The 27,481-nt window shown below is 49.4% G+C and overlaps 1 protein-coding gene across 1 annotated transcript in view; it reads right to left on the minus strand.

Moving 5' to 3' along the window:
* Window positions 1-962: 962 nt before the first annotated feature.
* Window positions 963-27,481, minus strand: part of LOC131561559 (hexokinase-1) — a 39,792-nt gene continuing 13,273 nt past the window's right edge. Inside the window, exons 4-18 of the mRNA XM_058810891.1 lie at window positions 24,969-25,088; window positions 21,262-21,357; window positions 19,400-19,499; window positions 19,134-19,317; window positions 18,810-18,965; window positions 16,950-17,183; window positions 12,765-13,069; window positions 11,720-11,868; window positions 11,500-11,619; window positions 10,548-10,643; window positions 9,752-9,851; window positions 7,475-7,658; window positions 5,620-5,775; window positions 4,735-4,968; window positions 963-4,068 (exon numbers count right to left, since the gene is read on the minus strand). Of these exons, the coding sequence (XP_058666874.1) occupies window positions 3,924-4,068; window positions 4,735-4,968; window positions 5,620-5,775; window positions 7,475-7,658; window positions 9,752-9,851; window positions 10,548-10,643; window positions 11,500-11,619; window positions 11,720-11,868; window positions 12,765-13,069; window positions 16,950-17,183; window positions 18,810-18,965; window positions 19,134-19,317; window positions 19,400-19,499; window positions 21,262-21,357; window positions 24,969-25,088 (2,379 nt within the window). The 3' untranslated portion in view covers window positions 963-3,923. The remainder of the gene's footprint in view (window positions 4,069-4,734; window positions 4,969-5,619; window positions 5,776-7,474; window positions 7,659-9,751; window positions 9,852-10,547; window positions 10,644-11,499; window positions 11,620-11,719; window positions 11,869-12,764; window positions 13,070-16,949; window positions 17,184-18,809; window positions 18,966-19,133; window positions 19,318-19,399; window positions 19,500-21,261; window positions 21,358-24,968; window positions 25,089-27,481) is intronic.

Genomic DNA, 27,481 nt, shown 5'->3' on the forward strand with positions numbered 1-27,481 from the left:
GCACCAAAGCCTGTTTACAACAGAGGCAAACACCAACACATCCAGACTGAAAAATCCAGCCTGCCCTCAACATTCTCTGCATTCTAGGATTTTCATGCCGGCAGTTTCACCAGCAGAAACAGTTCCTTAAGATGTTGTCATTAGATTTCTATAACCTTGTCCCAAAACATGATGTTGGTTTCCTATTAAACCATGCTCAAGTGATTTCTCCTTCACATTAATTGTGGTGCCTAATTTGGAGAGCGAGGCTCTCAGAAGAGTCAGTAGCCAGGGATGGCCACTGGCTTGGTCAGGGCTCATGGATCCACTCAGAATCCACCTTCTTTACGTCCTTTTAGCCCTAACAGCAGCGCTCCGTCGCTGTCTTGTCCCAGACAGTCCCTTCACCTTCCCTCTCCAGACTTACCCCATATTTATCCTCACTGCTCTTCCCAGGTATGAAAATAAAAGCTGGAATATGTCATCTTCCCAGCCTGAGGCATTATGTGCAGGCACACAAACCAGGAGAAGCTGAAATGTAAACATTATGTAAAAGTAATGCAGCATTTAATAATGGTGCAAGTTAGCACCTTCACCTCTCCTGACAGGTTTGTAAATAGTATCACAGATCCATACCTTATCAATTAAAAAGCTCCTGTGATGTTGACAAGATCCAGTTATTTGAAATATTCTCCTTTGCTCTGTGAAAGCCAAACCTGAAAGCCCTTGTCACACAGCAGGCCACATTATTCCTGTGATACGTGAGGCATGCCCCATGGTAAATCCATGCAATTCTCCATTAATAAATACAGACAGGGTTAAATACCACACAGCTGTAAAGACATCCAGGTCAGCAATAATTCCCTCCCCTGCATGTTCACTTGTGCTCTGAGGAGCAAGGCAGTCCCTGCAGTCAGTAAAGAAAAACACTTGAAAAATCTCATTTTTATGGCAAAGGAATGAACAAAAAGCACAGAACGGGGTTCAGAAGTTCAGAAACACTTTATTTTGCCTTCTGCTATTTTCTTAAGAAAACAAAACAAAACAAGGTCTGCTTGTTTTAAAACTCATTCAAAAGGCTTCTGAGAGAACCCCAGAGGAGTAAGGAGCAGATGACATTACAACAGTGGTATGCAAATGGTCTTTTCCCCAGGAAATATAAGATTTTTGTGTTCATATTGCAGTAATTACAGCTTAACAGTTAAGAGGACTGTGATTTTATTCACCAAGCCTAAAAGCTTTAAGAAAGACATCTCAGTCATTGATTGTATAACATTGGAGACATTTCTTCAGACAGTTATAGCTTGTGATTCACTTGGAACAGTTTCCTAGGGGTAAGAAGTAGTCTGGAAATGGAAATCCCACCATGTCTCCCTTTGGAAAAGAACTGCCGTGTCTTACCAAGCACATCAACTATGGCCCACGGTAGGAAAAGTTAGAAACACAAACTCACTCCCTATTTGTTATGAGCTGGATCCAATAAACAAAACGACCTATGCCAGCATCTCCAAAATCCACAGTCACCCTGAGACCAAGTTTAAGTTCCGCTTCTCCCTCACCCTGTATCCTGCTCTGAGCCTGGCCCTCGGGTGCCAAAGAGCTGCAGAGCCAGGTCCCAGGCACGGCTCACACCACCCCTACAGCGCTGCCGGCGGCAGGCACAAGATCCGCAAACCTCCAAGCAATCCAAATGCAACGTGTCCCCTGCGCCCAAAAACCTTTCTCACCTTCTTCTGCCTCCTGTTTGGGGTCATAGCTGCACATCAAGGCTGTCAGAGACTATTCAGGCTGCAACATAAAACGTGTTATTGGAGAAGCACAGCTTTAGTGTTCGCAAAAGGGGCTTCCATGCAGCACAGCTCCATCGCAGGCTGTGCCAGCCAGGGCTGCAGAGCGCCTGACAGCGGCGCTGAGCCGGCGTTAACCCTACACACACAGGGAGCTCACAGCCTGGTGACACCACGCCGCCCTCAGTGCAGCACCCCACGGCTTTCCTGCAGCACACATCCCCCTGCACAAGGCAGGGGCACCCAGGGGCCCCTAAGATTTGGGCGCTGTCAGCGCTGTGCCTCTGCTGAACTACGCTAGGAAACACGAGGCACGGGGACCTGTGTGAATCTGACCCCGAATGCCCGGGAATAAAAACACACACACAAAACACAGGCACCACTGGGATTAGGTTGCAGCTCTCCCTACACAATAGCTCTTCCCAAAGCACTAAGCCACCAGCCAACGGCACCTCTTCCAGAAAGAACCACTAAACACCAGTTAACGCACATCAAAAAAGTTTAATATTTTCACAAGTATCACGTAACACTAGTACCGGAGCTACTAGTGTGCAAAGTAAAAAGACCCTCTACCTTTGCAAAACCAGTTAGGCATGCAATTTCTCAGGTAGACACACACTTAAAGCTGCAATGACTGTTTGTGACTTACAGGTTACTTTACAACATTCACTCGCAGTGCACCATAATGCATATTGAAATGTTATCGATAGGTAGGGGCAATCCAAATCTTAGGGAGTGGAACGAGAGCAGAGAAGAGCAGCCTGCAAATTTCCATCTACTTTCTGCAGTAAAAGGCAGCAGGGAAAACCATGCGGACATCTCAGATTCATTTTTGGTAGAAGAGTGGGAATTTAGGACTAACTGTGTGGTCTCCCTCTTTGCAGAAAGTGGCGTGACTTACAAATGTTACTCAAGATGTACCTTCCTAACTGCTTCTCAATTTAAGTGATGGAAATACAATAATGCAAATATAATAATGGCATTGACTGGACAGAGGACAGGGTACACCACGTGTAAATGATCTGCTGTTGCCTTCGTCCTTGGAATAAGCTGCACCCAATTTTGGCTTTTTGGGTTGTTCACGCACCCGGGTCCTCCAAGGCAAGATCAAAACACAACCTTCCCTTCCTTTCTGCGCACTACCTCTGGCTGGATGTCTGTGTTCTGAGTGGCTGCTGGACAGCATTACAGATTAAAGCTCTGTGTGGAAGCAAATACCCATTTAAGGCGAGAGACGGAAGCAGGCGCATCCGGGGGACGCGGCTGAGCTGCAGGTTTGGTGCAAGGGCAGCTGCAGTGCCCCGACCTAGACTAACAAGAAGAGACAGGAACTGTTTTCTGTAAGAACCCTTTGACAGAAGAACACAGCACAGCCGTGTAGGGAGCACAGATCTATCGAACTGGCAGGTCTGGAGATTTGGATTACCCCAGTCACCAACCACTCTTTAGGGATTTCTCGCCGAAACGTGACGGATTTCGCCCAGGAACACAACACTACTCACAGAAGCAATGGGGAATACCGGTGGAACCAGGTCTGTGGGACAAGGGTGTTTACTTTCACCATGACAGGAGGCATCAAGGAAGCGAGTAAGTCGCGGTGTCAAGTCCCACTACAGAGTTACGTGCGTGCACGGTGCCGACACACCAAAATGTTTTCACAACCGCTTGAGACGAAACAACAGCAGGTAGATAATGCAGGAGGGAACTGTTGCTTCCCCTTCACTTAAAAGCATCAACACCCAGGTCTGGTGGTCAGCGTGCTGGCAGTGTGCTTAACAGGGATGCTGCAAAGAACACGTTTGGTACGATGCAACGGGAGCTCTCAACGCACATCACTTGGGGGCAATTTCGTCTCAGACAACAACTGATTTTTGACAACTGCAGAAATTATAGACTGTTTTTTTTTTCCATGACCTACAGATGGGGGAGGTACTGACAAGGTGAGTAAGAAACATGCAGATTGGGGTCCAGAAACAGGAGATATTATTAAGAGCACACATTCTATCTTGTATCCTATTTTTTTTTTTTTATGTCATTAGTTGTAATAATTTTTTCCCCCGATAAAGCAGCGAGTTCTGAGTTTTTTACCAGTTCTGACTATGCCAGTCGCTGCTTTATGAGAAACACAAGACAGAATTGAGGCCAGGGGTGTGGAGTTCAGTTCTGCTCAGCCTCACGGAGCCTGCATCCCACGGCTGTGATGAGCGCTGCCCCTTTCCCGCTGCCGTCCTCCGACAGCAGGAAGGTCACGTCGCAGTTGGGCGCCAGCTCTTTGACTGTTTGGTGCATGATCCTCGAGAAGCTGGGAAAGCAAACAAGGGCAGTGGGTGAGGAAGGTCCTGCAGCAAGTGCAGGGCACTGCCACAGGCACTTGCGTCCCCTTTCATCAGGCTAAGAAGTAAAATGTTGGAAACCAGGGTGGATTTGAAGCCTGGGAGCAGTAGGAGTTAAAGGGAAAAAGCATTTGCATCCCAGCCCCACCTGTCTGTGTGAGGTTAACTAGGATCACTAATCCACAGCAACGGGAAAAGAACAGACCACATAAGTCCTCTCCTTCCCACCCATCTTCCTTCATGCACACTAGTTCTCTTCTGCTCCTGCCCTCACCTGCATTGCTCTGCAGCAGCTCTTCTCCGCTGGACACTGAACAAAAGCATCCTCCAAAGAGGCACCAGGCATTTCAGCACTGCTCTGTCATTGCCTGTCCAGAGCCAAGAGATCCTTCCCTTGCTACACAGCGTCCAACTCACTCGGCAAGCTGTGTCCCCTTCAGTTTGTCACCACCCCAAGAATCTCTCACAAGTCACTCTTGATCCTCTCACTGCCCTTCAGAAAGCCCTGAGCCCCCTGATTAAGACATTTTTTCCCCTGGCTCTTATCCCAGCAAGCGAGAGAGTCCAGTTGGGAGCATCAGGAGGAAGGACGTACACGCAAGGCACAAAGAAAACCCGAGAAGGCAAACACTCACTGTGGGTGGAGTTTGTAGAGAGTTCCATCCACACCAACCGTTATCTCCAGGCGCTCCAAGCCTCTGTTCTCCCTAATTTTATCTACAATGGCAGCCATTCCAGCCCCACAGAGCTGGGCTGCTCGCCTCGACACCGCCCCGCAGACCGTCTTGACGATGATGCTGTCGTCGCAGGTGCTGTTGAGCCCCAGCTGCTGGAGGATGGTTCTCACCTGCAGCAGGGCTAACCTGTCACTGTGGGAGGAGAACACCGTGTTGCAGCTTTCCCTCAGTCATGCTATAAACCCCACAGCACGGATGGTGCACCCACCCCAGGCAGCAGCCTCTCCTGACAGCACAAGTGATCCCAGGGAAGGCAAATTCAGTCACCCCTGCACTGTGCTGCAGTGCAAGCGGCAACACAGGCTCCAAGTCCAGCTCTGCACTGCCTCCCCTTCTCTTTTCTTACCATGGGGCATTCCAGGAAAATATTTTTAACAATGACCTTGGGTTTTTTTCCCCTGTGAAGCCTCAGAGATTGCTTTAAAATCTAGAGTCCGAGCAATAACAGCACAAAAACACCCAGTAAGCAGTGCTCACTCAGCTAGTGCTCATTCAATTCCACAACTGCAGCTAAACACACACAAGGGGCTTAGGAAAATGGCTTGATTCTCAAACAAGGAAATAAAATGATAGCATGAGGGAACCCTTGACAGCCCTTCCCTTTGGAAGTGAGCATTGCTAGAAATTCAGTTGATATTGTAAAGAATCCTCCCGCACATACACAGGCTGAAACCCAAATTCTCTCCAGAGAAGCAAGCAATGCTCCCCAGCTCTCCCTCCCATCCAGCAGTGTCACCAGATGAACACTACTACACTATTTCACCTCCCCTACAGTGCTCTTACCTCTCAATCTGAGAAAGGAACTTGGTTTCAAAGATATGCCTGGTCTTCAGTGTCTCTGAAATCTGGCCTCGGAACAGGAAACCCCGCTTGGTGAAGTCGATCAAAATATTGCGCACTATTTCCCCCAGGTACATCCCACTGATCATTTTCTCATACCTGCAAGGAAAGACAGCAGTCCAGCTCAGAGGGAGCCTGCCCATGTTTGCAAGGGCAGCATCATTATCAGCCAGGTGTCCTGTGCACAGAGGGCTGCAGGTACCAGGGCCAAGCGTCGCTCCTGGGACATTCCTTATCCTGTGTGCAGGTGGAAGAGATTTCCCCTCTCTATCCTGAGGCAAGGCTGCAAGTGGGAAACTTGGGTCCTGTGTGCAGAGTTGGGGGCTGAGAGGGGTTCAAGACAGTTTTGGGACAACTGGTTGCCTACTGGAAACCAGGTGATTGAATTAACTGAAGAACAAAACCAACCCTGGACCACAAATTTGCCAACTTGCAGGTCAGTGGTTCTGTGAACAGGCTGGACATGGTTTTTCCCATCCTTTATCTTGCACAGGACTCCCCTAAAAACACTGCATTTGCAGTGACTGTACCTTGTGGTTTCCCTGCAATTTTGCTGCATGGAGCCACTGCACTTTTTCTGTCTGGAGGTCTCAGCTGTGTTTTGCTCTCCCTCCCCTCCTGGTTTGAATGGAGCATTTTGGGGTCTGTAAATTGTGTCCCTACCAACAAGAACTGAACAGCCCAATTTCCTGAGAAGGGCATTCAGTGATGCATCCTTTATTTCACCTCCTGAAGCTCCACAGCAGGGTTTGTGCCCTGGCCTGAGCAGAGTCCAGCACGCCATCCTGCTGGAAGCAGGCCACGCAGTCCATTTAATACCCTGAGCTCTCTCAAGCTTGTACCCAGCAAGTGTCCTCCCTCCTGAGTGCCTGACTATCTCTGGAATAAATTATTCCCCTGGCAGTCTCCAGTACTGCCTTTGGCTGCTTACTCCATGCCAACTCTGCTGCTGCACCAGGCTCGCTCCACGTCTGCCCCTCTGGGTCTGTTTGAGCCTCAGCTTCTAAAGAGCTTCCCGTGGTACTTGCCAGCTTGTCTGTATTCCTCAGGCTTTTGTGGGAAGATTTACTCTAGTCACAAAATCTTTTTTAAAAGCTCCTGGCATCAAAGCACTGCTGCAAAGAAATGATGGAAGTTTGTAGTCCTAGCAAGCAACAGTCTCAGCCCAGTTTTAGCAGCGCTGGGTACTGGGTTCACCTCCTTGCCAAGTTTTTCTTGAAGGGGACGGGGAAGCACTTGCCCAAACAAAGCTGAGCCCCAAAAAGGGACCAAACTCCAGAAGCAAGAAAGGCATGCCCTCTGACATGACCTATCCCATCCAGAAAATTGTCTGAAATAAGAGCTGGCTGCAACTGCCCGAGAGCTCCTGACTGCTTTACAGTGAGCAGCTCCAAGCTTTAACCATGCCAGCTGGTGTAAGTTCAGGACTGCCACAGGAACAGCCCTCTACAAAGAGCTCAGCTAAAATAGATTAACCTGAGACCCAGGGTAAAAGAATGACTAGCCATCTTATCCCCCTCTATACAGCACAGGATGAGAAAAAGGGTCTCTCCATAATTCCAAGACTTTTGAAGTCCTCACCAAAAGCATTTCTGTGGAGTCCTATGGCAGCAAATAAGTAAAAAAAAAACCATTGTCCAGGAAAAGCACAGAAAGGGGAGACCCCACAGGATAGCAGGACTGCAGTAATTTTCCACTCTCACCCTCTCCTTTCTCAGCTGGTACAAACCCAGTTGTGCCTCAAAAGCACTTAGGGCAGCCTGGCTGACAGGCCCAGCACCCATTTGTGCTGCAGTACCTCTGCTTGCCAGCGTTCAGGGAGAAGTCATCCACTGCTTTGTCATAGATTGTCCTGATGTCGTCCAGGCAGCCGTTGTCCCCGAAGGCTCCCCACTCCGTGTTCACACACATCCTGCCCTGCTCACCATCCACCATCTCGATGTTCCTCATCTCCTCCATGTAACAGGCATTGCTGCCCGTTCCTGAAACAAACACACGCTCAGGTTATCTTGGGTTGCAACAAAACAACACTAAACCCAGCACCACAGCCCTGACAAACCTTCTGGGGGATCTTGAATGTGTTTTTTTCTGAAGGAAGTAGTTGAATCATCATTTGAAACACCACAAAGAAAACCCAAATCGTGACTCTTCAGCAGCCCTAAACTGAAGGAGAACATGACTCCTGTGGTGCATTGCTCAGGGTGGCTCAGAGAGGAAGCTCACCCAGGCCACTGCAGGGAGGAAGAGCAGGACAGCCCTTTCAGCACACAAAACCTCACATGCTTCTGAGCCCAGCACTTCAGCTGGGTTTTGCAATTGGGAACACCTTCCACAAAGCCCACACACCGAGAGAATTCAGGGGGAAATATGCTGAACTGGAAACCTCAGCAAGTTCTGAGGCAGCAGGGGTTTTACCAGCTGATTGCTTGGGGGGTTTTCTGATTTTAATTGCTCATTTTCTCCAGCAGGAAGGTTACTTCCATGTTGAGATGAGGCCATGTCTGATATTTCTTCATAGAGGATCCTAAGGAGTGTGGCAAAGTGCTCCATGTACACAGAGGTCTTTAGGAAGAAAAGCTTTATTAGTGAAGAGAGGCTTTAGCTGCTACCAGGGCAGAAGTTCTCTTGAAGTCACTTAAACTCTCATTAAATCCTGCATCCCAGATGATACACCAGTTGCTCCAGCATGTCTGTTTTCCTTTGCCATGCTTTCAGGGAATTACATCAATACAGTCTGAGCTAAAATAGATCCTCCCACAGCACTCCCCTGCTGCAGGAGAGCCGAGCCCCAGCACAGGCTTTGGCAGGGGGCATGTCTGGGTGTGCAGGAGCAAACCAGACCAACCCCGGTGCAGATTGCCACCAGCGGCCAGGCTCCCTGGGGTGCCGTGAGCCAGGCAGGGCAGAGGGAGCTCTCTCATTGCCACTATCCCAGAGGTGCCCGGGCGCTGACACCCTGCCCTGCACACAGACACGCTGGCTGCACGGCAGGGCTGCAGAGGACAGTCCCCAGGCAGGCTGTGAGCAGCCCAAGGACGCGCTGTCCTTCCTGCAAACAGCCACCGTGGAGCTGCTCAGGCACGGCCTCCTGCCCACACTGCGCCCTGCTGACGCATCCTGGAGGCTTTCCAGCTGTCTGCAGGAGAAACTGGGGGGGGTTTGTTTTCCTACAAGCCACCTCCCAACTCAGAGCACTCCTAAAGCTTGCAGGCGCCTTGTCCCCTTCCTTCCCACTCCTCTGGAGAGCTCTGGGAATCCACACTGCCCCATGACTCAGGCTGCCCAAGCGTGGCATCTGCAAAGGCAGCAGCCCATGGAATTCCTTCAGCTGCCTCACTGCTGGGAAGGGAGCTGTGTGTCACTGTGCCCAGGCTGGCACAGCTCTCCAGCACATGCCATCTGGGAATTGTGGCTGCACTCCGAAGCTTTATTCTGAGACACCACTTGTCACCCTGATTTTTTAGGATTTTCTAAGCGTTCTGATTTTTGCATTCTTGTAACAAATTTTTTTCACATACTTTTTGTAAATAACTTACAGTTTTGCATTCTTTTAGAGAAGAGGAAAAATTTGATAGACTGTTGGTTTGTCCAGTGTCATTGGAGAGGTGGCACTGTCACCCTCCAACCCACTGCCACTTTTGAAAATCTATAAATGTTAGAGTCAGAAAATAAACTTCCCTTTTTCACCTTGAAAACAGCAGTGTGTTTCATGTTATTTTATGTCCTATATTGACAAGCACTGGCTTGAGGAAAGCTGTAGGGCACCAGAGCACCCAGCAGGGACACTCTGACAGGCTAAACTAACAGGAGCTGCTGAGGCTCCCTGAGCCCATATTTGCTCTCCTCCCCTCTCCCCCTGTGCCTTTATCAGATAAAACAGGCAGGATTTATTGTGCATCACAGCCTCTGCTCACCTCGACTGATTGTGGACAGAACTAAGCTGGCTGTTGAATTTTGCTCTCTTTTACTCCTAGGAATCCTAGCTTTATTTTGAGTTAACCACAGGGATGCCTCCATGAGAACACAGGCAGATGCGTGGATGTGCTGTTTGATAAAAAGCAGCTCTAACACGTACCCACAATGAGCCCAATTTCACAGTTTGGATCTTCATAAGCACAAGTCATCATTGTGCCCACGGTGTCATTCACCACAGCCACCACATCCAAGTCAAATTCCTTTGGGAGAGAGAAAACAGCAGTGAGAAAATAGCAGTGAGTCCCTCCCACCAAAGGGGATGATGTAGTGAAAACAACTGAAATCACCAGCCTCATTTCACACATGCAAAAACAGGAACCTAATGTACCAGCAGGCAGCCAAGGTACGTGCTCTACCTGTCTTCAGAATGAAATTTATCCCTGGCTTAAGTGTGTTTAAGCACATATCTTTTACACAGGCACATGGTATAAACATTCACTATCACAGCAATTGTGTAGCAATTCCAGTAACAAAGCTTTTAAGACTTCCTTTCACTGGCTGATAAAATCTGTGCAAAATTAACACCTTTCTCAGGCTGTTTTTCTTCCCTTCCTAGAAAGTTTTGGCTAAAGTGGTTGAGGCTTTTTCAAGATCAAGAAGAGGAGGAGAAAACTGTCCTTCAGGGTGCACCAAGGTGCATTCCTACAGTCACAATTTCCAAAACTCCTTTCTCCATGCATGTGGAAATTGCCACAGAGTTTGAAAGAAGCCTTGAAAGTTCTGGCAAATGTGGCAAGTCAGAAGCCTCTGGGGAAGAACAATCTTCTGTGCAAGACAGGAGGCACAGTCCCTGTCTACAAGGCACACAGATCCTGTGAGAGGGAGCCAGCCTGACCCACAAGGTCTGTCAAGTCTGGAGAGGAGCAGAATGAGGAGAAAAGAGAAAGAAAAATCACCTCTCTTCTTTTAATTCCTTCCCTAAGTAAATATACCACATCTTCTCCCTCACAGTCTGTAGCTTTGAAGCCTTTTGTCCAATTGAGAAGGATACCCTATAAAGCAAGAAAAGAGGTTATCAAGTAGGACTCAGACGTTATTCTGTACACTTAATATCTCAAATACCCAAACTCTTCTGTAAAGCATCACTTTAATGTTATGTTTTACAGAAGAGTTTCTGTGAAAAGGACTATCTCCTCAGTATATCAAATTTGTATCTAAAACAACTAATTGTGATTGGGCTCTAAATTTCCAGAGCAATGCAAAAAACCAAAAAAAAAAAAAAAAAAAAAAAAGAGGAGACAGGAACAACAAACTCAAAAACCCAAAGAAGTGTTATAGAAAATGTGTCTTTCTTGAAGGAAACCCCAGCTAAGCACACAGGAAACTATTAACAGCTGCAGAGGTTGGTGTAAGGATGTGGCAGTGAAGAAATTGAACACAAAAGTGCAAAGAACACAAGTCCATTCGTCAGGGGTGTGCTGCAGGCCACACTGTCACCCTTAGGGTGACACAGCCCATGGATTCTGGTGCAACCACTCCATCCAGTGAGACAAGATCTTCTGGGAGTAGGCACTGGCAGCAGGGATGGACTTTTGCTTACTGCCTGCAGAACCAGGGAAGTGGCCCAGACCAGCAGGTTTACACAGCTGGAAAAAACATAATGCCTTAAAAAAGGGCTATGACCACCACGGAAAATTTAAATGCTCTTATCTGTCACAGCCACGGGCAGCATTTGCATTGCCACCCTTAAAGGGACTATTTATAGGAGCAGCTGTACTGGTCAGGGTCAGCACAGGAACCTTCCCCTTGTGTGACCTTCCTGTAAGTGTCACGTGGGTGGCATGAAGGCACAGAAACCAGGTCTGGCATAGGCACAGAAGCAGATTGAAGAGGTACTAAGGAACTTACAGCATCCAGACTGGTCTGCTTGCAGGGGAAGGAAAAGGTGAAGCCAAGAGGAAGACGTGCTCCTTTAATCCCCATATAATCCAGGAAGTCAGAAATGCAGGTAACGATGTGATCAAACAGCTTTGAAGAGAAAAGTCATAATATTTGAAGTTGCACATGTTATGTGCTCTTAAGGAGTTATTTTAAAAGCAGCAGTGCAGCCAAAGAGAAGCACAAATACCTCTTCTCCTGTTCCCTGCATCACCTCTATGGGAATGGCATAGATCTTGTTGTGCATCTCCACTGTCCTCCTTTTACCACTGCGGATTTTCACCAGCAAAACTCTAAAGTTTGTCCCTCCGAGGTCAAGTGCCAGAAAGTCTCCATTCTCTGTAAAAGAATATGTGTGCATATTTGAAGAACCATAAGTAACATCTGAAGAAATGCTTCTCTCAAAGTATTTTGATAGAAAATCTCCTAAAAACTCAATTGGGAAGATCTTCATCAAAGGAGAACTTCAGATGTTGCTCTGATTATTTTGTTTTCCTTTAAATCAACAAGGGAAAAAGGACTTACACAACTGTTTCCTGAGAGAGAGCTGAAATTTGGCCAGCCACCCTGAAATGCAAAGCACCCAAGGAATGGGTACTTTGAGTTTGGGTTTATGATCACAGTGTGACAGCGCTCACAGGGGTTTTGGGATTGAGGGAAGAGACGAGGATCTGACTCCATGGTTCAGAAGGCTGATTTATTATTTTATTATATATATTACATTAAAACTATACTAAAAGAATAGAAGAAAGGTTTTCATCAGAAGGCTAGCTAAGAATAGAATAGGAAGGAATGATAACAAAGGATTTGTGGCTCAGCTTTCTGTATGAGCCAGCTGACTGTGATTGGCCATTAATTAGAAACATCCAATCCCAGATGCACCTGTTGCATTCCACAGCAGCAGATAATCAATGTTTACGTTTTGTTCTTGAGGCCTCTCAGCTTCTCAGGAGGAAAAATCCTAAGGAAAGGGTTTTCCATAAAAGATGTCTGCGACATCCCAGCTGTGGTTTTCCCCCTCAAGCTGTGACTGTGCTTGCACCCTGAGGCAAGGACACAGCACCAGGCTGCCAGCAACCAGCACACGGGCCAGCACTGAGATCTCCTCCTTTGCACAGCTCAGGCTCCTCTTTGCTTGCACCACATCTGCTCAGCTTTGCCAAACCCCGCACTTGGAGCCCGTTTTGGGGCCGTAACCAAGCCATCATCCCCACCGCAGCGAGGGCGCGCTCTACCTGTCCCATCGGGCGTGCTGCGCACAAAGGTGGGCAGCATCTTCACTTTGGCCGTGTCGTGAGTCTTCTTCTTCAGCCCCGCCTCCATCTCCGCCCTCATCCTCTTCTTCACCTGCAGCAGCTGCTCGTGGGTGAGCTTGAACTCGGCCAGGGTCTCGTCGATGAGGCGGTGCTGCTCGGCCAGCCGGTACGCCACGGCCGTCACCATGGCCGCGCCCTTGCCGCTGCCGCTCTCCGACAGCAGGAACCGCACCTCCGAGTCGGGCACCAGGCGCCGCGTGGTCTTGTGCAAGCGCCGGGCGTACCTGCGGCCAGGGGAGGGGAGGGGAGGCTGCGAGGCCGGCCTCGGCACTGCCCGGCCCTAAATCGGAGGTGCATCGCCCCCGGGATCAGCACTGCCAGGCCCTGAATCTGCACTGCCCAGGCCCTGAATCGGAGCTGCATCCCCCCAGGATCAGCACTGCCCAGGCCCTAAATCTGAGCTGCATCCCCCCAGGATCAGCACTGCCCAGGCCCTGAATCGGAGCTGCATCCCCCCAGGATCAGCACTGCCCAGGCCTTGAATCTGCACTGCCCAGGCCCTGAATCTGAGCAGCATCCCCCCCGAAAATGCACTGCCCAGGCCCTAAATCTGCACTGCCCAGGCCCTGAATCGGAGCTGCATCCCCCCAGGATCAGCACTGCCCAGGCCCTGAATTGGAGCTGCATCCCCCCAGAATCAGCACTGCCCGGCCCTGAATCGGAGCTGCATCCCCCCAGGATCAGCACTGCCCAGGCCCTGAATCTGTGCTGCCCAGGCCCTAAATCTGCACTGCCCAGGCCCTGAGCTGCATCCCCCCCGAAACTGCACTGCCCAGGCCCTAAATCGGAGCTGCATCCCCCCAGGATCAGCACTGCCAGGCCCTGAATCGGAGCTGCATCCCCCCAGGATCAGCACTGCCCAGGCCCTGAATCGGAGCTGCATCCCCCCAGGATCAGCACTGCCAGGCCCTGAATCGGAGCTGCATCCCCCCAGGATCAGCACTGCCCAGGCCCTGAATCTGCACTGCCCAGGCCCTGAATCGGAGCTGCATGCCCCCCCGAAACTGCACTGCCCAGGCCCTAAATCGGAGCTGCATCCCCCCAGGATCAGCACTGCCAGGCCCTAAATCTGAGCTGCATCCCCCCAGGATCAGCACTGCCCAGGCCCTGAATCTGCGCTGCCCAGGCCCTAAATCGGAGCTGCATCCACCCCCGAATCTGCGCTGCCCAGGCCCTGAATCTGCACTGCCCAATCCCTAAATCTGAGCTGCATCCCCCCCGGAATCTGCACTGCCCAGGCCCTGAATCTGCACTGCCCAGGCCCTGAATCGGAGCTGCATCCACCCCCAGAATCTGCATTGCCCAGGCCCTGAATCTACACTGCCCAGGCCCTAAATGTGCACTGCCCAGGCCCTAAATGTGCACTGCCCAGGCCCTAAATCTGTGCTGCATCCACCCCCGAATCTGCACTACCCAGGCCCTGAATCTGCACTGCCCAGGCCCTAAATCTGAGCGGCACCCCCCCAGAAACTGCACTGCCCAGGCCCTAAATCTGCACCGCCCACACCCCAAAATCTGCGGTGCATCCCCCCCAAAATCTGCACTGCTGCCCCACCAAAATCTGCGCTGCATTCCCCCCCAAAATCCCAAAATCTGCACTGCCCATGCCCCTAAATCTGTACTGCATCCCCCCCCAAATCTGTACTGCATCCCCCTTAAAATCTGCACTGCTCCCCCCCAAAATCTGCACTGTCCTTCCCTGCAAAACCTGCGGTGCCACCCCCCAAAATTTTCACTGCCCTTCCCCCCAAAAATTTGTGCTGCCCTTCCCACCAAAATCTGTGCTGCATGCCCCCCAAATCTGCACTGCCAACACCAACCCAAGGCAAGGGGAGTGGGCAAACTCACTACGCTCAGACTAACTACAGCCTCTCAAGTAGGAAAACTGCCAGGGAAGTGCAGTTCTTCCCTACTTCTCCTTCCTCCTGAATTTCTAATTTCCTCCTCCCTCCTTCCTCCCAGATTTCTAAGCAAAGCCAGCAAAAAGCAGGGGAGAGCATCAGTCTCATCCCCTGAACCCAGTCCTGGATGGAGAAACTCCCTGGCTGCAATGCTGCTCCAATTCCCTCTGCTGGGGTTCTCTCCTGAACTCACTGGTTTAGATGGTGTGGGAAACAGTTAAGAAACCAAAATTGTCCATGTTCATTATCTTAACAATCCCCAGACCTTGCCCAAGCTGGAAAAGCTAGTCAGAACAGCACTCTTGGAAACTTTTTTGTTCTATGGTTTTCTTTAACACAGGAAAATAGCTTTTTCAACAAACAATGAGAAACTGAAAATGAAACACTAAGCATAATTCTCCTTTCAGAGGTTTCCCCATGAATATAATTTTCTGATTTCTACATAAATCTATACAGCTGTTTCACTAAAAGTGTAACTTTCAAGATGGGGAAAACAGGACAAAACCAGTTTTTTAAAGGCCACAGAAATCTAAGCGCTATTTCCCCATCCCGGTTTCCAAGTGTATCTTGAGAAAAGACTGGCAAAAATAGGGTTAGGAATGGGAATTGAACTGGAAATGGAGGTGAAGGTGAATTAATGCAGGTGTCCTCACAGCCCAATCAATGGGCACAAAGTAGTATTTTGTACAAACAAACGCTCCTCTCCTCCCAAGAGGTCTCTTGGTGATACCTTAAGCTATCTCAGATCACTGCTGTTTTCCCTGACTTTGCAGTATTCAGTCACTCAGGGTTTTTGCTTCTTTTCTTCACCTAAAAGACCTCTCTCCTTTCCAACAAGCTCCCCAGCTCAGACCTGGACCCTCGTGCCCACAGTTTGGGTTCATCATCTCACAGCCCACCTGGGTGATGCTCTGGGACAACAGGCAAACCAGAGCCTGGCTGGGTGATGCCCTGGGACAACAGGCAAACCAGAGACCCCTGGGTGATGCCCTGGGACAACAGGCAAGCCAGAGACCCCTGGGTGATGCCCTGGGACAACAGGCAAACCAGAGACCCCTGGGTGATGCCCTGGGACAACAGGCAAACCAGAGACCCCTGGGTGATGCCCTGGGACAACAGGCAAACCAGAGACCCCTGGGTGATGCTCTGGGACAACAGGCAAGCCAGAGACCCCTGGGTGATGCTCTGGGACAACAGGCAAGCCAGAGACCCCTGGGTGATGCCCTGGGACAACAGGCAAACCAGAGACCCCTGGGTGATGCTCTGGGACAACAGGCAAGCCAGAGACCCCTGGGTGATGCTCTGGGACAACAGGCAAGCCAGAGACCCCTGGGTGATGCCCTGGGGCCACAGGCAAACCAGAGCCTGGCTGGGTGATGCCCTGGGACAACAGGCAAACCAGAGACCCCTGGGTGATGCCCTGGGACAACAGGCAAACCAGAGACCCCTGGGTGATGCCCTGGGACAACAGGCAAGCCAGAGACCCCTGGGTGATGCCCTGGGACAACAGGCAAACCAGAGCCTGCCTGGGTGATGCCCTGGGACAACAGGCAAACCAGAGCCCACCTGGGTGATGCCCTGGGACAACAGGCAAAACAGAGACCCCTGGGTGATGCCCTGGGACAACAGGCAAGCCAGAGACCCCTGGGTGATGCTCTGGGACAACAGGCAAACCAGAGCCTGCCTGGGTGATGCCCTGGTACAACAGGCAAACCAGAGACCCCTGGGTGATGCTCTGGGACAACAGGCAAACCAGAGGCCCCTGGGTGATGCCCTGGGACAACAGGCAAACCAGAGGCCCCTGGGTGATGCCCTGGGACAACAGGCAAACCAGAGACCCCTGGGTGATGCTCTGGGATAACAGGCAAACCAGAGCCTGGCTGGGTGACCCTGGTACAACAGGCAAACCACAGCCCACCTGGGTGATGCCCTGGGATGACCCCTTTGCAAAGCAGAGCCTGGCTGGGTGATATCCTGGTACAACAGGCAAAGCAGAGCCCACCTGGGTGATGCCCTGGTACAACAGGCAAACCAGAGACCCCTGGGTGATGCTCTGGGACAACAGGCAAAGCAGAGCCCACCTGGGTGATGCCCTGGTACAACAGGCAAAGCAGAGCCCACCTGGGTGATGCCCAGGGACGACCCCTTTGCAAAGCAGAGCCCGTGGCAGCTGAAGTGCCAGCAGCAGGAGAGCAGCACTCACTGTGGGTGCATCTTGTAGAGGGAGCCATCCACGCCCACGGTGGTGCGCAGGCGGCCCACGCCCTTGTTGTCCCTCAGCTGGTTGAGGATGGCCCCCAGCGTGGAGGCCACCAGGTTGGCGGAGCGGAAGGACACGATGGTGCACACGTGCTGCACAGCGATGCAGTCCTCGGGGGACGGCTCCACCCCCAGCCTGGTCAGGATCTCTTTGGCTTTGTTCAGACCTTCTTTGCTCCTGCAAAGCAAAGGGCACTCCTCAGTGGGTGTGTGCTGGGCTGCAGGACTGTGGGGGACCTCCAAACATGGGTGTCCCTGCCTGCCTGCCTGGGGTTTGAGAAAGTCAGAAAGAACATTTCCTAGAGATCTGGACTAGAACGCTCCATGAGGCTTGGAACATGCATTCATTCACAGATGGAAAAGCTTTCCATTAAAGCTGCTTCCGCTAAAGCCACGTGTTTTCCTGGTGCAAACATGCCACCTGCAAACACTGCAGGTACCAGGTACCACGTGCCACCTACAAACAATCCAATCCCAGGTACCACGGCAGCCACACCACGGGGAGGACCTGGAGGAATTCAAGTGTTTTTTCATTACAGTGATGCTTGAAACTGCAAATGGCTTCTCTTGAGCATGAAGCAGCAGCCCCACAGTTCAGCACACCTAATCCCACACTCATTCCTTTGCATGCCTGGATAAATTAAGCCCAGTGTGAAAGACAAAACCCTAAGCAAAGGTTGCCGAAGCAATTTCATCCTAACGGGTCTCTTTTCAGGCTTTTACAACCCCAATGAATCTCTGCCTCTTACATTTTATTTTTCCTCATTAGCATCCAGCCTGAGAGCAAATCTTCTGGCCAAACTTCTCCTTGTCCAGCTCAGCCATTTCCCACACAAAAATAAAATGGATATATATCTTGTCATCCCTAAGTGCACTCCATACATCTTTTTAAGGACTCTTGCATCTTGCTAGCACCAGCTAGAAATTTGAAGCTGTACAGGCATGTACCCCCCACTTATAACCAAAGTGCCTCTTCAGGAAGTAAGGTGGGATTTCAGGGCAAATTTTTCCTCTTTGTTACTGAATTTCTCAATAATTGCATTTTTTCTCACTGCTGTTCAACAATACTTTGGTCCACAACACAGACCTCTGTGGTTAAAACAAATTAAAAGCTAAAATTTAATGAAAAGCTGTTCAGATAACGTGGTCTGCAAGGAGAGGAATAAACTGTGGCAGGAGGAACAGGCATTATAGAAGTTACTGGCTGTTCTCTTGGAGTCTTACTTGCCATTTCAAAAAGAAAATCCAGCCCAATGACTATGGTATAAACTATCCCAGTGATGTGAATTTTAAAAACACAGGGGGGAAGAGCCTGTGAGCACTGAGCAAAGGGGTGATGACGCTCTAAGAAACCAACTGGCACATAGCTCAGAGGTCACCGTGCAGCACCCGGCCCTGCCTACGAGACTGAATGCTCTGCCTTGTCACACTTGTTTTCCTCCTGCCCAGCAGTCCCAGGGATACAGCAAGGAGCAGCACAAGCATTTGCTAGGAGGCACTAAGCCAACTCACTGCCATGTTTAGCTGCAGGGTGGCAGCTCTGTGAGCAGTGAGAGAGGTACTGCAGCTCGTACCCTGAAAGCTGCGTGGACTGGCAGACTTTAGAGCTCCTCCCAACACAGAAGGGAGAAATCTCGGGGAGGAGGGCACAGACTGTCTGCCGGGGGTCCCCACATGCCAGCTCTGTGCAGGCAGTAGAGAATGGCAGATATCCCCAATGCAGCACACAAAGCAACAAGAGCAGGAAAATTAACATTCAGAGTCACTGTGAAGCCCCAGGAGTGAAAAGGGATACATTACTCACTTTTCAATGGCAGAAACATGCTTTGTCTCAAACTTCCCTTTGGTGAGAAGCTCAGGGGTGATTCTCCCCTCAAAGAGCAGCCCCTCCTTGGCCATCTTCACCAGGATGAGCCTTACCAGCTCCCCCATGTACAGCCCACTGACCATCTTCTCAAACCTGCAGGAGAGGACAGCAGTCACCCACGAATCCACGGGCAACACTGGGAAGCAGAGCCCAGCCAGAGCTTTGCCTCACCACAGGCAAGGCTTTACTGAGCTGCAGAATTGCTAACACAAGAGGGAAATGGGGCACAGAACAGAAAACACACGTCCACAGATGACTCACAGCTGCTTGCCAGGATTCAGGGACCCGCGGTCAATCTCCCGATCGAACTCGGTCCTGATGTCTTCCAGCGAGCCGTCGTCCCCGAAGGCCCCCCACTCGGTGTTGATGCACATCCTGCCCTCGTCCCCCTCCACCAGGTCGATGTGCCTCATCTCCTCCATGTAGCAGGCGTTGGTGCCCGTGCCTGGGGGGAAGCAGAGCAGGAGGTGCTGAGCAGGCCGGGCAGGGGCAGAGGCAGAGCAGCCCGCGCCCGCCCCGAGCGTTACCGATGATGAGGCCGACTTCGCAGCGCTGGTCGTCAAAGCCACAGGTCATCATGGTGCCCACGGTGTCGTTCACCACTGCCATGATGTCCGCATCGTAGTCCTGGGGAGCAACAGGGCACGGGCATTTTGCAAAGAGTTCTCAGTGAGTTACAGACAGGAGCTCTGAGTTGCTTTTGATGGCGCGGTTTATTTTTTTATCTTCTACGTAGGTAGGAAGGGTGAGTTTGGCTCACATCTTTACTGCGTGGTTCAGAAGGTCACAAGACTCCTAGTTACAAGACCTTTTAAGGATTTATTGACTAATAAAACACTATATATGTTTCTGACTCAATCCTTAAATATGTCATCTTATGGACTCATGCTACAGTGTAAGCTTTCTTTGTCAATCGTATTATAACACACAAACCTACATTACTGCATTCTAAACTTCTTGCTTACCCTTGTAGCTACTTTCATTTTTATATCTTTTATAAACTCTAAAACTCTCAACTTTCTTTCACTTAGCTTAAAGTGTTTCTGCTTCAAACTATAAATCCACATTCTTGCTTCTAGCACCTAAGTTTGGAAGCTTTTCCCAAGGTCTCAGATCAAATCCTGTGTTTAATTCTAAACTTTGGCTGTCAGGCCCAAAGTTCTGAGAATTCCCTACATTTCAAATTCCAACAGCTTGGGCCACAGGGCTGCTCTGGAAAACGCTGCTCCTGTTCCTCACCGGTTTCCTTTCAGCAAAGTGTCTCACAGGGAACAGGAGACAAATAATCTGTCTGAATACCACAGCTCATCTTTTAAAATATTCCCTGTTCTGTCTGCCAGCTCCCCATCCCACGTAGCCAAGAAGGCAGTGAGAGCAGACGAATGCAAGCAATAAAACAGCACCAGGATCACTCTAGAGAGCACAGGCCTGCTCTCACATAAGCACACAGGCAGGAAAGAAAAGGCCTATACATGAGGGAGAAGGAACTTTGCACTGAAATATCATGGAATGGTTTGAAGCAGTTGCTTGAAGCATCAATCTAGAAAATATTTCTTATAGGTTTACTTCAACCATCAATGTGCTTTATTTCAAGTGAAGATTTTCATACTAAAATAATGTAATTAAATAAATTACATGCAGCCATTTCTTTCCAGGTCCTTCCGTGTGTGAGATTCTGCCAAGTCTAATGATAGTAACTGACTCCTGTAATGTTGTTTGGAGAGGGCAAAACTCAGGTTTGCTTGAGTCCACAACTGCCCAAAGAAAGCAAATACTTCACACTTTCCAGTGAATTTTTGGATGCTGAGTAATCAGCATATGACCAGGCTGCAAGCATCATGCAAACCCAAATTCATTCCCTCTCACGCTCAGTGCCTTTTTATTTGTTTAAATCAGCAACCTGGTCACCTTGACTCTCTATAAAGTCAACACAGAGAAACTTGCAGGGAGCAAGAGCCTGCTGAGCCTGAAATCCCCTTCTCCTCAGCTCAGCTCCTCTCCTGCTCCCACGCACAGCAGGTGCACAGCTCAGCTGAGTCCAGGAGAAAAGGAGAAACAAGTTTCTCAGGAATGGGACTTAGTGTCGGTATCACTGAAAAGCCACAGCACTGCCACACAGCACTTCTTCAGTTTCTGAAGAGTGATAAAATCACTGAAGGTTGCCAGCAAAAATCCACTGAGCAGCAACTCAGCTCAGTGCTGTGAGGAAAATCACGGCTTCCACACGGCGGCTCTGGCGCCGCCTCGTTTCTCCAGCAAACCCACGCACTTTCATGCAGGGAAGCAGAGCTCCACCACCACTCAGACCACCTGCTCAAGCGAGTGACATGAAGAGAGGTCCCTGACAAAGCTGAGATGCAGCTAAAAGAGAAAAAGAAGTGCAATTTACCCCGCGTTTCTTGATGGCCTTGTTGAGCAGCCTCACGACGTCTGCCCCCTCCACTCCGCTCGCTTTGAAGCGCTTCGTCCAGGTTATCAGGAAACCCTGACAAAACAACACAGCAACATTCAACATAAGACACACACTGATTTTTTTCTTTTTCCTTAAAAACAAGATTTTATACCTCAAATGAATCTTCAGGTCTCTTTTCTCACATGACCTCTGTGACTGTGTTCACAGGGGTCCGAGGATGAGGGAAGAGATGAGGCTCTGACTCTGTGGTTCAGAAGGCTGATTTGTTATTTTATGATATAAATTATATTAAAATTATACTAAAATAATAGAAAAAAGGATTTCATCAGAAGGCTAGCTAAGAATAGAAAAGGAATGGAATGATAACAAAGGCTTGTATGTCGGACAGAGAGTCTGAGCCAGCTGACTGTGACTGGCCATTAATTAGAAACAACCAACATGGGCCAATCACAGATGCACCTGTTGCATTCCACAGCAGCAGATAATCAATGTTCACATTTTGTTCCTGAGGCCTCTCAGCTTCTCTTAGGAGGAAAAATCCTAAGGAAAGGGTTTTCCAGAAAAGATGTCTGTGACAGACCTCTAACAATTGGTGATCTTAGAGCCTAATTACAGTGAGATGAAAGATGGAAAATTCTTTTCCCCCATCCCTTGCTAGAAAATGGTGTGTTTGCATTTTGTATTTTCAGCCTACTCTTCTCCCTGCTACTCCTCGACAGTTTTTCTTGGAAAACCATTTAATCCTTTTGGGCCATGGAAATAGAGCACTTTCAGAAAAAGCTGACTGTACAGGACTGACTACAGAGCAGGGATGTGATGCTGGCATGTCCAGGATTCAGCTGCAGTGGGGATCAGGCTGCTGCACATTCACTGCCTGGGCTCCCATCTGTCTGGGCTTGTTTAACTGCGGGATTGTGCTTATGGGTTGAGGCAAATGAAAATACTGGAGATGTAACAATGCATGTCCCTACTTTACAGCACAGATAAAAAAGGAAATCCTGGTATTGAATTCCTTGCCTGCAAACCATCATGAGGAGCCTGCAAATCCCCCAAGGTAACGACTACACTGATTTTTTGCTATTTGCATAATTCCTGCCTGAATCAGAGCATTCAGTGCACAGGTAAATAATAATAAAAGAAAGAAAAGAGTATTGACAGTAATCAACTGACAGAAGGACAACTCAAACCAGCTCAGCTTTCCATACCCGCCACAATATTCACATCTGCCACAACAGGAGTCCAAGCACCTAAAAACCAGAAAAGCTGAAGCCTGTAGGCACAAGCAGCCACTGCCCAAGTGTATGTTTGCCCATATCTCAGCTTAAAAATCAAATTTTCCCTCCAAACTGAGACAGCTACAGGGAACAGAGGGTCAGGGCAGCTCCTTCCAGACCAGGAGATATTCTCCTACCCCTTGACCACAAACTCAGTTTGTGCAAGTTTTGCCAATGTGCTGCCCTCGTGGGCACCATTTAGAAACCCAGCAAAGCCCCGTGCTGCTGTGCAGGGAAACTGTGGGCAAAGCTGGCACAGCCTTCATGGGCAAAAAGGGCACCTTGTTTCACTAAACTTCTTATAAGGAACTGGTCAAACCACACTGGCAAAGAGCAGCTCCTCCCAGCGTGACTGGCCGCTGTGCTGGAAGGAATTTCTCCTTCCCCAGCAAAGCCTTGGCAGCAGGAAGGAGCCCTTGGAATGCAGCAGGGTTGAGTGGGGCCCAACCATGCAGTGCCCATCTTATCACCCTTGGAGCAAACAGGGACCACCTTGCCTCCTCCTGCTCCCCAAGCACAAGGAAACAGCACCCAGGCTAGCACAGCCTCACAGAAGCAGCAATCCAAGAACAAACCTGGTCCACAGAATCCAGAGAAAACATTTTTCAAACACTCAAAACACATCAGCAAGACTGTCAATATTTTTTTTGTTGTGTAGGATTTCTCTTCAAGAGGAACTCTCCCTTGCCTTGTGACTACCCCACTCCACTCTGGCACTGCTCGGGTGTCCCCATGGCCCCCCACATGCTGCCTGCCCCTGTCCCACACGAGCAGGACTCCATCCCAGCTGGCTGGAGCAAACCAGCCCACAAACAAGCACCCTTCATCATGCAGCAAACAAACCTTCCCAAGGACAGCTCAACTTCACAACCACAACCCCAGCACGGCTCTGCTGTGGTCAGGAGCCTCACCATGCACCACAGCCAGGTGGGAGAGCTGCCCCAGGATCAACTCATCTCCTCTGACTGATGCAGGTAAAGGCAGCTCTCTGCTCTGAACTGCTTTCAGACCCTCAGTTAGTCAGCACCCGTGGTTCAGCTCTCAGCACTGCCCAAGTATGAAATGTAATGAAAATCATGGCCCCACCTGCCCTCCTCAGCACCAGCATCTGGGGGGCTCTTGCACCAGGCTAACCTAGAGAGCTGCAAGCTGGAAAAGCAGGTCACGCTTTAACAGGGCAACCTCTGTGTGTTTTGTGCAGATTTAACTTTTCCTGCGCTCTTTGCTACACCGTTGCCATGGCAATGCTGTACCAATGCTGTACCAGGAGCCTGCTGACTCATTTGTGGTACAAGGAGCAAAAGGAGGAAAACACCACAGCATCCTTGCCATGGGAATGTCAGCAGTCAGTGCACAGGCTGGTTATCCCATCCTTGCCATGGGAATGTCAGCAGCCAGTGCACAGGCTGGTTATCCCATCCTTGCCATGGGAATCTCTGCAGTCAGTGCACAGGCTGGTTATATCCATCCTTGCCCTGGGAATCTCAGCAGCCAGTGCACAGGCTGGTTATCCCATCCTTGCCCTGGGAATGTCAGCAGTCACTGCACAGGCTGGTTATCCCATCCTTGCCCTGGGAATCTCAGCAGCCAGTGCACAGGCTGGTTATCCCATCCTTGCCCTGGGAATCTCTGCAGTCACTGCACAGGCTGGTTATCCCATCCTTGCCATGGGAATCTCAGCAGCCAGTGCACAGGGTGGTTATCCCATCCTTGCCATGGGAATGTCAGCAGTCACTGCACAGGCTGGTTATCCCATCCTTGCCATGGGAATGTCAGCAGCCAGTGCACAGGCTGGTTATCCCATCCTTGCCCTGGGAATCTCTGCAGTCAGTGCACAGGCTGGTTATCCCATCCTTGCCCTGGGAATCTCAGCAGCCAGTGCACAGGCTGGTTATCCCATCCTTGCCCTGGGAATGTCAGCAGTCACTGCACAGGCTGGTTATCCCATCCTTGCCATGGGAATGTCAGCAGTCAGTGCACAGGCTGGTTATCCCATCCTTGCCATGGGAATCTCTGCAGTCACTGCACAGGCTGGTTATCCCATCCTTGCCCTGGGAATCTCTGCAGTCAGTGCACAGGCTGGTTATCCCATCCTTGCCATGGGAATGTCAGCAGTCACTGCACAGGCTGGTTATCCCATCCTTGCCATGGGAATCTCTGCAGTCACTGCACAGGCTGGTTATCCCATCCTTGCCCTGGTAAGCAGTAACACTGAGGAGCTCAGCACAAAACATTGGCTGTCTCCTCCTCTTTTGTCACCCGGCTCTTTCAGGCAGAAACATAAACACAAACACAGTCTGACAGTGAAAGATAATACTCATTTATCCCCAAAACGAGACCTGTCTGTGATACTGCTTTAATGACATGGCAGCTCTTCTGTGTATTAAGAAAATTGTGAAATCTTCTTACCTCATCTAGCTTGGATTGTCGACAGGGGAAGGAAAATGTAAACCCGACTGGCAGTTTCTTGTCTTTGATTTGTTGTTTCTCCATAAAGTCTCCCAGGCATTCAGCAACATGATCAAAAAGCTGTAAGAAAAATATAAAACCACTGTGATTAGAGATACAGCTTCGGGGAGAAAATGTTTCAAACTTCACATGAAAACTGCTCTGAGTGAGGGGAAAGAGGAAAACAGCTCTCCAGATTTTAAAAGATGTATAAATGGCATAGCTATGAAAGTACTCTCAAGCAGGGCATATTAACACCTTAATAATTAATACATTATGAAATGCACTGTCCTTTTACACACCTAATTCTGCAGGCATCTTTTACACCCATATAAAAACACTTCCTAAAACAAGAGGCTCGTGGCTCTCAAGCCTGCTGTAACCCTTCCACTTAACATCTGATGAGAACAGAAATGCTCTTTTAACCTCTCTATAACAGGAAGGAGCCAGTCCAAAGAACATTTGGGATCCAGTCCCAGAGGAGGTTGAGCACTTTTACAGTGATGTAGAGAAGACATCTGCTTCACTCAAGCATTGCTGAGAGCAGAGAACCCAGCACTTTGCAGGAGCCACCCAAAAGAACATCATCTCAAATCTATTCCCAAAGCACACAATAAGCAAACAAAAAGGAAACCCAAGGGATTCATCTAAATATTTCCCATGTTCTGAGAAACAACCCAAAATGGGGATATTTTCTGCATTTTTTGAAAGGCTGAACTATGCAGGCAGCCTGCACCAGGCTTGTGGGTACCAACTCCCACCCAGATGGCACCTGTGACCATGGCACTCTGTGTCCCTGTCAGCCAGGCCAGGAACCAGGCAGGCACAAAGCACCTGGAAAACCCCTCAGGTAGACTGCTATGCTCAAAGCTGAAATCAAGCCTGAGCAATTGAGACAACAAAACCACGGGTTTCTATTTACCAGCACCAGAAAGCCAGACATGCCTTCAACTGACCCATGCCACAGATGGATGGCAAGCTATTAACAAGTCACTGCCTGCCCCAGGATATAACTGGGCCTCACATTTTAACTCCCTGAAAAACAAAAACCCAAAGAAAATGAAACAAATCCTGTCTACAGCATTGGTGGGATGAGAGGAGGTAATCTGCCTAGAAGACTGGGGATAACTGGGAGGGAGTGCACAAAGACATCTGTTGGTTCCAATTAGCCCACACAGCTTTATTAAGAACAATTGAGAGTCTTGGAGAGACAGGAATGTACTACAGACAGACTGCAGCAATTACAAAGGATGAACAGGAATATTCTGTCCTTCAAAGCAGGTCAAGAAACAGTGTGTGTAATGTTACAATTAAACTGAACACCTTAAAGTCATGCCTTAAATGAGGTCAGATTTGATTAAGGAAAAGTACAGCGGTTTCCCAGGGAGAATGTTGCCATTCATTGCCCTGGGCAAATCAAAGACATTTTCCCGAGCCCACGCAGAGAAACAACTTGGGAATGCAATGCACTCTGCTGCACTTCTGGAAGACAATCTTCAGCTGTCCAGATGAGGGACAGAGGAACTAGGAAAATAACTACATTTACATAATAAAATATGGCAACTTCTCCATGAGGAACACAGAAACAGCAGGAGGCTGTGTTTTGATTATGCTTCCCATCTGAAAGTATCTTGCTGAATACTCAATCCTACTAAACTTTCAACTGCTTCCAGGACTACAGGGTCTGATGCAGGGTCTGGCTGTGCTTCTGCTGTTCGTAAACCAGAGAGGGATGGCATGGCTCAAAAGCAGAAAAAAAGACAGGCATTTATTGGCTTTGCTACCACTGACACTCATATTTTTTCCTGAGGAGACTAAAGTGTGTGTCCATGCCCACATTAACATTCAAACCTCACCAGTGCCAAATGACTCTGACTGGACAGTAGAGGCAACATTACAAAAATCCAGTAAAATTTCATTAAAGTAGGGAAGGTGCACTGAGGAAAAAATCAAAATCTTCTTTTACCCACAGATTTGCAGTAGGGAACAGTGTGAGCCAAATATTTTATCATATGTCAAAATTATGGACAGAGAGAATGCCACAGCCAAGAGGAAAGGATCAGTCTGATTTATAGACCTGAGGCAATACAGCCTGAGACCCTGAGCAACAGATCAGCCTTAATTCCCCTGACCAAGGAGCTGCCTCTTGGGCTCCAAGAGGTTTCCACAAGGATGCATTTGGCCAGCAGACAGGAGACTTGGACAAGCAACTGGAGATCCAAGCTCAGACCCAAGCCCCTCAGTGGGGATGCTTTAAGGAGCAAGGAAACCACAGTTTCAGATCCAGAGAACAGCCACAAATCCATAAGTTACCTGCAGTGGGGGCAGAACACAAAAAGCAACACCAAAATCAAGTCTCAGGTACATTCCCATTCACTGAGCTGACACAGGAGACAGGACTCCTACAAATTTTAGACCTGCTACTACACTGCTGAAGTGAATCAGATTTTTACCCTTGACTTCAATGGGAAACT

Source organism: Ammospiza caudacuta, chromosome 9 (assembly GCF_027887145.1).
Source record: "Ammospiza caudacuta isolate bAmmCau1 chromosome 9, bAmmCau1.pri, whole genome shotgun sequence".
NCBI classification, from domain to species: domain Eukaryota; kingdom Metazoa; phylum Chordata; class Aves; order Passeriformes; family Passerellidae; genus Ammospiza; species Ammospiza caudacuta.